The 11,660-nt window shown below is 53.8% G+C and overlaps 1 protein-coding gene across 3 annotated transcripts in view; it reads right to left on the reverse strand.

Moving 5' to 3' along the window:
* The window catches only part of GLIS1 (GLIS family zinc finger 1), a 215,850-nt gene that overhangs the window by 71,846 nt on the left and 132,344 nt on the right, over positions 1 to 11,660 (reverse strand). For all 3 annotated transcript variants that reach the window (XM_059376634.1, XM_059376635.1, XM_059376636.1), the window contains one exon: positions 5,641 to 6,520. In XM_059376634.1, coding sequence (XP_059232617.1) covers positions 5,641 to 6,520 — 880 coding nt within the window. The remainder of the gene's footprint in view (positions 1 to 5,640; positions 6,521 to 11,660) is intronic.

The raw sequence follows: 11,660 nt of genomic DNA on the forward strand, positions 1-11,660 counted from the left end.
ACATGAAGCAAGTGTTTCTGGGGAGGACTCTCCCTCGTCTGAGGTAAATTCCCCACAGTCTAACCTTTCCCAGCCTTGGGTTATCAGCCCCTTCTGGTGTCTCCCTGTCCACTGAAGCTGCCCCGTTTGCTGTGGGATCCTGCACCCTTCCCTGTCCTCTCAGGGTCTGTCTTCCCTGTCTCTGCTCTGTACATGATGAAGACGGACAGGGAGCCCCACCTGCACACACATTTTGGACTAGAAAAATTCACAAGAATGAGTTGGAGATGCTGACATGAGTCAGGGGTGTCTGCTGCCCCAGAAACATGACCAACCTGCAAGGCTAGCCTCAGGACACGGAGTGGGGAAGGAGAAGATGCCCAGGGATGCCCCCCCACCACCACCAACATGGTTTGAGAAGCACCAAGGACTCGACTCTACTAAGGAAGATGCTGAGCAAAGGCAGGTGGAAGAAGGCCGTGTGGCTGAGGAATGGTCCAGGCAGCTGAGCCAGGAGACCTAGAGTAAAACATTTCATCTGTCAACATCAGTCTCTGCTAAAAAAATGGGAATGGTGATTCATGGTGTATTTCACATGCCTCAGACTAGATCTGGGCTCTTCTCCCTGAGGACTTTCCGTAAGATAGGATCTCAGACCCCCAGTCAAGTTTCTCTCTGACAGCCTGGCAGAACAGGTATGCAAATCTGATGGGTAGTTGTGCCCTGCTACTTGGCAGACTGCATGACCTTGGGATCTGATCTGGCCTCTCTGGGCCTCAGAGTTTTGACCAGAGTGTTTTTGAAGATGGACTGGGACATGGCTGGCACTGGGCCAGGTATCAGACTCCTGAGTCTCAACAAAGAGGAGCACCTTCTGCCTCCCCCACCCTTCCCAGCACCCAGGCTATTTATTTCTCAAGAGTTGGGGGACCAAGATAAAGCATAAAGAGAGAGCCAGAAGCCCCAGGATTATAGGAGATGAGAGTAGATTTGGCCTGGGCTGGCCCTCTGGGAGCTGGGGAGGCCTAGCCAGGTGGCTGGTGTTCTGAGTTCCTTGGCTGATTATGGCCAATCAGTTATGCTCAGCTTTCGGTGGGATATATTTCCCTGGCCCATGGCACTGGGGACAGACTGGCAAACAGGGGAGAGGAGCATAAAGGATGGGGTGGTCATTGCAAGTGAAGCTACCAGAGGAAGGCAGGCACGATGTAAGCCCTGCCTCGAGGTTCCCAGGCCTGTGAGGGCAAGGACCAGAGCCTCCCTCCTAGGCCTCTGCCCTAGTTCCCCCTTCTAGCACCAGTCACCCTGAGCAGACACGGTTTGGCACAGAGCAGGTGGTCTGCATTGCTGACAGACAACTGACAAGGTCACTGGCAAGGTGAGTGACAACTGTGCTCCCCTCAACCACCAGCTGATGTGACAGTGCTGATGGGGGATGCACCACCCTAAGTTCTCTCTTTAAACCCTAATGTTGGGACACCTGGGTGGCTCAGTCATTAAGTGTTTGCCTTTGGCTCAGGTCATGATCCCAGGGTCCTAGGACGCAGCCCCACATCAGGCTCCCTGCTCAGCGGGAAGCCTGCTTCTCCCTCTCCCTCTGCCCCTGCTTGTGTTCTCTCTCTCGCCATCTCTCTCTCTGTCCAATAGATAAAATCTTAAAAAATAAAATAAAATAAAATACATAAGCCCTCATGACTGCAACCCTTAGAAGGTGGATACTATCATCGTCCCACTTTACAACCTAGTGTGCTATGGTTCAGAAAGGCTAAGTCACCTGTCTGAGGTCATGCAGCTGCTAGATGGCAGGCCCAGGTGGAGACCAGGGTTGGTGTGACTCCAGGCCTGGGCTTTTCATCACCTGTCTACACACACACTTCCCACCCTGCGCTCCCAGTTTCAGGAAAGCTCTTCACAAAGGCAGGGACTGTTGCTGTTATTACTGTTGTTTTCCAAAACCCAAGGTTATGAAATGTTTTCCTTTTTCACCCTGCGTCTCTTTTTCTTGATGTACAGAAAAGCAAACTACCGAGCCTGCTAATTTCTGCCGTCTCAGACAATCAGAATTCCAACCGTCTGGGAGAGCCAACCTAAGAAAGCAAGAAATTAATCTTTTCAAAGTTAACGTCTTGGAGGCGTCGCGGCGGTATTTGGCTTGGACGTATCCTCGCTACCCTAATGCAGATGAAACCCCACATTTAATAAGGCTAAGACAACTCGGACAACATAAGAAACATAACAGGATATTGCAAAGAGATTAGGGAGCTTCCTCTGGATGGCGTGGACGGGCCGCGGCGAGGGCAGAGCGGGGGGACGGACGGCGCGGTCTAGCCCGGGGGCCCCCGTGAGCCGAGGCCGATCCTGGGCCGCCCCAAGCATGGAGAACCTGGGCAGGGGGCGGCCGGCTCCTCGCCATGCCTCCCCAGGCCGCCTGGTGCGTGAGCGGAGGCTCGGTGGGCTAAATGGAAACCAGCTGCCGGGCTGGAGTGTTACAGTTGGACGGGGCGGGGAAGGCTTACCTCATGAAAGAACCGTGCACACGGCTGCTGGAAAGATAATAAAAGGATTAACTGCTATTTTAGTGGGCCATTTACTCTTCAATCAAAGTGTCTCATCTATTTCCTGTTCTCCAGAGGATCCGGGTCCAAAATTCCTTTGTCTATTACAGCACATGGTAGCAGAGGCCTGTCATGAGAAATTAATAATTTTACAGGGAAAGGAGATTCTATTTATTTGGGTGCGGGCTGGGGCCTGCCCCTTCCCCGGGGTCACCCACTGAGCCAGCAGGGCAGGAAGGGAGTGCGCCCCCATGGGGGACGGGGAGGAGCTCAGAGGAGGTCTCTGCCCCTACTCCAGATGACGGCACCCTCGGGGCTGGGCCGAGGACCCAGAGAACCGTGTTAACGGGACCATCTATGCAAACAAAAGCATCACAGTTTAGGAAGATGTGGGCTCATATTTCACTCTAATGGTTCCTAGCTAGGCGACCTTGGGCAAGTTACTTCCATTGCTGTTCCTATTATTACTATGACGATAATTAGCCTCTATTACTGTTGTTGTTATTATTTGCCCCTCACTAGCTATGTGACCTGGGGCAAATTATGCAATCTGAGCCTCAGTTTCCTCATCTGTAAAATGGGGTTGATAGTATCGACCCCATAGAGTTGTTACAAGGACAACACGGAGTTACCGCTTAGAATGAATGGTTCCCGGGGCACCTGGGGGGGCTCAGCCGGTTAAGCATCCAACTCTTGCTTTTGGTTCAGGTCATGATCTCCGGATGGTGAGAGTAAGCCCCTCATCGGACTCCAGGCTGGGCACAGAACCTGCTTAATATTCTCTCTCCCCCACATCCCCATGAAAGAATGGCTCCTACACATAGTCAACACTGAGAAGCTGCTTGCTACTATTATCACCATAAGCCTGAACCCCTTGGGAGGCAAGATAAAGTGTTCTCATAGTAGCACATAGAAGGTTGGCTGGACTCCACTGAACCCTTGTTTCTTCATCTGTAAAACCTTGGTTTTACAGACTTCTATAAAGTTTAAATGCAACTGTGGGTAAATACAGACATGGCTTGAACATCACCTCCTCTGTGAAGCCCTTCTGGGTCTCCTGTCCCTGGGCCTATACATACTCCAGGCAGAACCTGCCCACAACCACCTCTCACCCCTTGCTGACCATGGGTGCCTGCCAGCGAAGACCTTGGAAAGTCTAGGTCTGTGTCCCCAGAGCCAGGCACAAACCAGGTGTAAGCCAATGTTCTGTGGAGTCCGCTGAATCAGGTGAGATCCTGGCGGACCCAGAAGAAGGAACCATAGAGAGAGATCCCCCAGACTGCACTGGTTAGACTGGGCCTCTCTGTCCTGCTCACCAGGCCTCTGTTTCCCAGAAAACAGGCAGAGAAGGCTAGCTTATCACCAAAGTCCCTGCGGTCCACATGGGCACTACTGCAAGCTGTAATTCCACACAAAGGAGGCCCTGGAGATCGAAGACCACTGACCACACGGTACCAGAGCTTGGACCTCCACACCAGTCCCCTGCAGACACCAGTAGGATCCCCCATGGGAAAGGAGACATGAAGTACTGTGGCTTGGTGGCTCTCTGCTCTGGAGTCTCAGGGGGAGAGGGGGCCCTCTGTCTTCTGGAAGTCTGTTGGGCATCTTCCAGGCAAGGGCATGTCTTTCAGCAAGCCACATGTCACAATACCCCAGACAAATGGGGCATCCCCAGGACCGGCCCGGTCACCACCTCTTTCCAGCACCCCCTCAACCCCAAGACACATGATAAAGTCAAATTCTCAGCCTTCCCAGTTCAGCCTCTCCCCACAAAATCAACACACAAACCACAGGCTCCCTCCTATTCCTGTCCTTTGGCAGAGGCTGTTGACAACCCCCCACTTGTCTAGAAGGTGACCTTCTCCTCCTCAAGATCCAGCCCAGTTGCCTGCCCAGACCACAGCTCCACAAGCAGATGGGACCACAAGGGTGACCACCTCGTTCTGGGAGGGCGGAGTTTATGCTGCCAGCCGCCGAAGCTTCCTGTCTCCCCCCTCGCTGCTACAGATACTGCCCTGGGCCTGGAGGAGGGACAGAAGTGCACCAGTTTCCAGAAGGAACACTTCAGGAAGCAGGGTCCAGCATCAGGGACAAGGTGTGAGTGTGTGAGAACTCAGCGTTGGCTGGACCCCAGCCTTGTAGACTAGACCAGACACACCAATTCCTCCTTTGCCTCCCCAGTGCCCCAGTGGCTGAGAAGCTGGAGCTGGGCCGTGGGAGCCTGGGCAGCTCCTCCGGCCCTTCCATTCATGGGCAGGTGCCTCTCCGATGGGGAGAGCTGGGCCTTGGGGATGGGCGCAGCAGCTCGCCTGAGGATATCAGGGACAAAGACTCCGATATGGATTTCCACCACCCCAAAAGCACAATACAGAAATGACCAGTCAGAGGAGCTGGAGCCTAGGTGTCCACAGCATGTGTGTGTGTATGTCTGTGTGTGTGTCAGAGGGGCTGGAGCCTAGGTGTCCACAGTGTGTGTGTGCCTGTGTGTGTGTGTGTGTGTTCCTGGAAACCTCAGGCTCAAACCCAGCCTGGGCACTGCTGGATCCTTACAGGTTAACCTGGCCTTACCCCAAACCTGTCCAAGGGACCCACGGCTCCCAAGCTGGGTACCTGTGAGGATGGGGCACTCCTTGGAGTAAGCCATGCCTGGGGATTGCTCCAAGATCCAGAGAGCACCCCAGGGAATGCTGCCTAACAAGGCCCCAGTGCTAAAGGAAAGCACATGTCCCATGACTCACCTGACCACTGGTGGGTGAGACAGTGAGCATCTGCATGCAATAGGCAAGGGTGCCCGGGCCTGCTCTGACCTCAGAGCGCATGTTGTCGTCCCATGAACAAGTGTGTTTGATCACGTGGTATGCCACAGGGGCGGGGGAGGGGGTAGGACACATGGTGAGCAGAGGAACCGAAACAGCCAGGAGGGCTATCTTGACCAGTGGTCCCATCACCAGCATCAGTCTTCCCCTTGACCACCACAGGGCATTGCAGCCAGACCCCACCCCTGGCCTGAAGCCCGACCCCCGCCCCCCATAGGCCATCCCTAAGGCCAAGTGGAGGCTAATCTGCACAGTGGGGTCGGGGCTGGCCGGCAGCCATGGGAACTCACCATGCACTTGTTGGGCTTCTCCCCCGAGTGCACCCTCATGTGGATAAGCAGTTTGTAGCGGGCGTTGAAGGGCTTGTAGCGGCGCACACAGCCCGCCCAGAAGCAGGTGAAGTCCTCGCCCTTGCGCTGGTCAATGTGGCTCTTCTCGATGTGCCGCACCAGCTCCTCCTGCTGCTCGTAGGCTGCACAGCAGTCCACCCATCGGCATGCCTGCCGGCCAGCCACCCCCTTACCCACCAGCCCCAGCCCCAGACCTCCGAGGCCCAAACCTGGCGGCAACTGAGATGCAGGGTACGGGGGAGGCAGGCCCTGCTGGGGAGGCAGCCCAAAGAGATCTGAGAACTCGTCCGCAGGCTCCTGCTTCAGGAAGGCCGCCTTCCGGCAGGCTTCAAGCTGCACACTGCCCTCCTGGCTCTCCACTGTCACCGGGCCAGGTCGGGCCCGTTTGGGAGGCCCCCCCAGGTCTCCCGGCAGCGGGGGGCTCCTGAGTCCGTTGACGCAGGTGACCAGAGATGTCTGGGAAGAGCGGATGATGGAGGTGACCTCGGATGAGGCACAGGGTGAGGAAGAGGCAGGGGAGGCGGGGGGCAGGCCCAGGAGGCAGCACCGCTTTACGCTGCCCTCAGGGAGATGAGCCTCAGGTGGAGGGCCCAGGCCGGAGCTGGGTTCACTGCCCAGAAGGTAGCAGGAAGGCACGGGGTTAGTGAGGCCCCGGCCCGGCAGGTCCAGGTCTGTGTGCAGGCCAGTGGCTGGCGGGGCCCGGCAGTGAGCGGACAGCGGTGCGCGAGCTTCTGTCATGGCCTGGTAGTCGGGCAAGGACTCCTGCTTGATGTGCTGTGGAAGCCCACCATTCACATACGTGGCCTGAGGTCTGGGTGACCTGGAAAACAGGGAGCAGAGAGGCCATGGGGGGAGCCACTCCACAGTGGGGAGGCCCTAGGGTAGGGGGAATGACAGGGGACCAAGGGATGGGAAGCCCAGAGCAGGGGTGGAGACAGAGGGCTAGAAACAGAGGGAGGGAGAAGCCAGGGACTGGAGATCTGGTGAGCAGGGAAGAATATGGGGGACAACGGGGAGGGGGGAGAGAGAGAGAGAGAGAGAGGTAGGATAGGGCTGGGGAGAGATTCAAGAAAGGCAGGGGGTCTGAAGAGGATGCCAGGAAAGAGGCCCGTGTCATCCTTTTTCCCTCTCCAGTCCCGGATGCCATCCTGTCCTGTTGCTGAGGCCTCCTTAGGGTCTGCCCTGACTTCTCCATGACCTTCTAGTGAGTTCTGGCATTTGGAGGGACATCCAGGGCCAGTTTGTTTTAAATTCTACCTACTTGTCCCTTTGATCTTAACTTTTATAGTCTTTCTTAATTTCTAGAAATGTGAATTCTATGACATTTTGCCCCAAGCAATGTGTCTTTTCCACAGTGAACGTCAGCGGACTGGGGTCTGAAACCCAAGTCATGGTGACGAGGGGCATCCCAAGAATGACTGAGGAAAAGCCTGGTGAGGGTGATTTCAAGCCCAGACACTGACTGCACGAAACGCAACTCTGAGGGAGGCCTGGAGCTGGGAGGGCCACACCAGTGAGGCCAGGGACTGGGGTCTGAGGCCAGGTTCAGCCACTCCCTACTGCACCAAGCTGGGCAAGGCACTCTGGGTCTCACTTCTCATCCCGACACTGAATGATTCATCATCACTGGACAGTGACGATGGTGTGATGCTGTCTACATCACCCATGTGCTACACGTGTTCCGAGAGAAGGCCCTCCCCACATAAGGACACATAAATGCGGGAAGACACATCAGGGCCTCCGGCCACAAGGCAGGTGACGCCAACAGAAGGACAAAGTAGTCCCTTGGCTGGCTGGGAAGAACAGGAAGACTGCTTACGTGTTCAAAGTCTGAAGAGGACACCCCTTGTGTCCTTGGGCCTGTCTGCACCTCAGTGTCCTCCCCTGTGAAACGAGGACTAGCCTTCACTGCCTCAGAGGGTGGCTGCCAGGATCAAGAGGGATGGCAGATGCTGTGACAACCCTCTGGAGAGATGATAGCATGGTGGATGCTGCTTTCATTACTGCCAGATCACTGCCAGTGTTTTGGAACTCTCTGCAGAGGGGCTGTGGGATCATCACCTGTCCCTGCTTTCCATGCGGCCCTGCAGCCCAGCCTCCCTCTCTGGCCCCCTGGAGCTGGAGCGGGCAGGAGGGATGGAGAGAGGAAGGAAGGGTTAGGCAGAACCCAGTGGCCCTCAGAGAGCATGGGCTCCAACCCCATGACTGCAGAGACAGGAAAGGAGCCAAGAGGGCACAAGGTTTGCCCACAGTTCCAAGCAGCAAGCTGGTGATGGGGCTTAGGCCAGAAGCCAGGCTCCCCTTCTCCTGGGGCTGTGTATTTCTCCAGGGGAGACAGGAAGTGCTCCCCAGATAAAGGCTTGTGAAAAGGGTCCTCCTGTTTCTCAGCTGCACTTGACCAGTTCTCTGTCTCAGCCAGCAAAGGCCTCTCTTCCCTTCCCAGAGCGTGGCCCCTGGGAGGAAGCAGAAGGAGCATGGACTCCAGGGGGGACAGCTAAAGCACAGCCCCCTTCCCTGGGCCTGGGGATGCTGGGCCATCGCTGCCACCAGAAAGCTCTGAGAAGCTTAAGTACCTGATAGGAAGATCTGATAGGAAGGATCTGATAGGAAACTTGACTTAGTGAAGCTTAAAAGATAAATAAATAAAAGCACAGCTGTTCCTGGTGTGGTCATCATCCTGGGCCTGGCAGAGGTAGCATTAGGCTGAACCACAGCAGCAGAGAACAGCCATTGCACTTGTGACTGAATTACCCGAATACAACAATGAAACCTCCTATGGCAGCAGGGGTTGGGGGGCGAAGGCAACTCAGGCTTTGGTCTGCTGAGGGGGTCCCCTGCCTGTCCTCTCCATTCCTCTGTCCCTGGCAGGCCAGCAGCGGTTTCTGCCCTGCCTTGCGGCTGAGCCCAGGGCTCCCCAGGTGACTCCTGTCACATGTCTGAACACTGTGGGCGAGGGTCCCTGGACAGAGCAGTCTGGCACTGAGCAGCCCCGCACACTGGGCGCTTTCCCGAGGGCCATCCCATGCAGCACCACCGCAGCTCAGCGATGCATGCTATCTGCTGAATGCATAACCAAATTCTTCAGGGGAGAGCCCACCATCTGGTTTATACTTAGGAAAACTGAAGCCACTTGGCCAACTCCTCAGAGGCAGGGAGCGTTAGAGCAGGAATGTGAACCTCGATGGGTCTGAATCAGCAGTGTGCGATTTTCCCACAGCACTGTCCTGCCAGGGTCCCCAGCTTCCTCCCCTGCAAAATGATGGAACTTGATGACCGTTGGGTTTCCTGGCAGCCTCAACGTTCTGAGTATCAAGGACTCCGATGTTCTTCTGTCTGTCACCCAGACCCTGAAGGGAGCTGCTGAGCTTGGGAAAACTAGTGTTCCTCCAACAGAGGCTCAAGGGGATGGGAGGGTGATTTCAGATCTCACGGGGTCTGTGCACCCACTGTGGCCTGGGCGGAGGGCCAGAGAGGTCCCTCTGCAGGCTTTGCCCTCTGTGCTGGGTGATGCTGGGGACACGAGACGGTTCACAAACCAGGTCCCTGCCCTTGAGAAACGTCCCTTCTCATGGGGAAGATGGAGAACAAGCTCTCATGGGAACACTTCAACTCTGCTGAGGGGTGGACAGAGTTCTGACAAACGTAAGAGACCAAATTGGTGGGGGCGTTCTGTAGGCTAAGGCCCGAAGATGTGAATGTGTGAAGCCCACTGGGCCCAAAGTCAAGATCACAGACTGCCTTCCCATACTACTGGGGGCCTGTGCACTCTGTGCACTCTGTGTTTCTATCCTCATCTTACAGGTAAGGAGATAAGGCCTAGAAAGGGCCAGCATTTTGTCCAAGGTCACTCAGAAAGTCAGTAATAGAAGTAGGCCTCACACCGCATGTAATAATACATTCTACTGACCACAGTGGTGGTGGGTAGTCATTTTTAGCAGAGAAATGACAAAATCAGGGTATTGCTGAAGTTCCTTGAAACTCTTGCCATTTGCTGGGTGATGTCGGGCTAGTTTTGTGGCCTCTCTGCCTCAGTCTCCCCACCCTCTGGCAGATGGGAGTTGAGTAAGGTAATTACATGAAGAGTGCTTGGCCTCCTGTGTGGCACAGAGCAAGCACTCCAGGATTGTCACTTATCAGGGGTGATGATTGAATGAGAGATGGACACAAGCAGCAAGTCCTTGCAAAGTGGGAGCAATTTTTATTTGTATTACAAAGCTGGGAAGGAAGCACAGAGGCCTTTAGGAACCCAGGCTGTGGATCAGGGGTCTAGACATCAGGAGGGAGGAGGCAGCAAGGAGATGAGAAGGGACAGGGTCTGACGGGTATGGGACAGGTGTGGAGCCTTGTTTTGCTTCAGGAGAATGACAGTGTGTGACAGTGCCTGATCAGCAGGAGAAATGGCCACAGATCAGAATGATCCTGGTGCGGGGTTCTAGATATGGGTTCTAGGTACAGGCTCTCTTAGGCTCTAAATTGTCAAAATGACACTCAAAATGACAAACATTTCTGATCATCTGTACAAAAAAAGAAAAACAGAGCTACCCTATGACCCAGTGACTGCACGATTTAGGTATTTATCCGAAGGATACAAATATAATGATCTGAAGGGCACGTGCACCCCAATGTTTACAGCAGCAATGTCCACAATAGCCCAAGTGCGGAAAGCGCCCAGATATCCATCAATAGACAAATGCATAAAGAAGATGTGGTCTATATATACAATGGAATATTACTCAGCCATCCAAAAAATGAAATCTTGCCATTAGCAATGATGTGGATAGAACTAGAGGGTATTATGCTAAGTGAAATAAGTTAACCAGAGAAAGATAAATATCATATGATTTAACTCATATGTGGCACTTAAGAAACAAAAGAAATGGATGTAGGGGAAGAGAAGGGAAAATAAAATAAGATAAAAACAGAGAGGGAAGCAAACCATAAGAGACTCTTAACTCTAGGAAAAAAAACCTGAGGGGATAGAGTACCTGGGTGATGGGGATTAAGGAGGGCACTTAAAATATGAGCACTGCATGTTGCTTGCAACTGATGAATCATTAAATTCTACCTCTGAAACTAACAATACAGAATATATTAACTAAACTGAATTTATATTAAAAAATTAAAATTAAGAAAAAATAAAATAAAAAATAAAAAAATAAAAGCAAGCAACCCACTTGCTTTAGCTTTCCCTAGGCTAGCATAGCTTTTGCCCTGAGATAGAAAGAATGTCCCTTGGGGAACCAGAGGCTGCTCGGGGAGCCTCCGGGAATAATCAAGCAGACAAATGCATTGGACTCTCACTGAACAACGGACAGCTCAAAGTCTAAAAGACGTCTGCTCTTTGTTATATACTGAATTGTCTCCCTCCAAAATTTGTATGTTGAAGTCCTAACCTGTAGTGTGATGGTCTTTTGGAGACAGGGACTTGTGGGAAGTAAGGAAGGTTAATCGAGGCTGTGAGGGGGAGGTCCTCATCCAGTACGATGGGTGTCTTTCTAAGGTGAAGAGCGCGCAAATAGCAGAAAGGCCACGCACACCACAGGAAGGCGGCCTCGTGTAGGCCAAGGAGGGAGGCCTAAGGAGAGACCAAACCTGGGGACACCATGCTCTCGGACTCCCAGCCTCTAGAACTGAGAGAAAAGACATTTCTGCTGTCTGAGCCCCCTGGGCTGTGGTATTTTGTCAAGCCAGTGTGTGCAGACTAACACACTCCCGTATGTCAGAAGTCTCCCTGATATTCCTGAAGGCCACAGGGCGTCCACATTCTCAAAGGAAAATGGCTCTGTGTGGGAAGAATCAGCATCGCTGCTCTGGAGTTGTCTCCCCTGAGGCTCTCAGTGCAAAGTGAGCGCCACTGGGAGCTCTCTGCTTGCTTTGCCAAGACATCTCCAGCACTCCGCAGTGCCTGGCACACAGCAGACACTTAATAAATGATCGATAAAGGAATGAGCTGCGAACAG

The sequence above is a fragment of the Mustela nigripes genome, chromosome 14, assembly GCF_022355385.1.
Source record: "Mustela nigripes isolate SB6536 chromosome 14, MUSNIG.SB6536, whole genome shotgun sequence".
NCBI classification, from domain to species: domain Eukaryota; kingdom Metazoa; phylum Chordata; class Mammalia; order Carnivora; family Mustelidae; genus Mustela; species Mustela nigripes.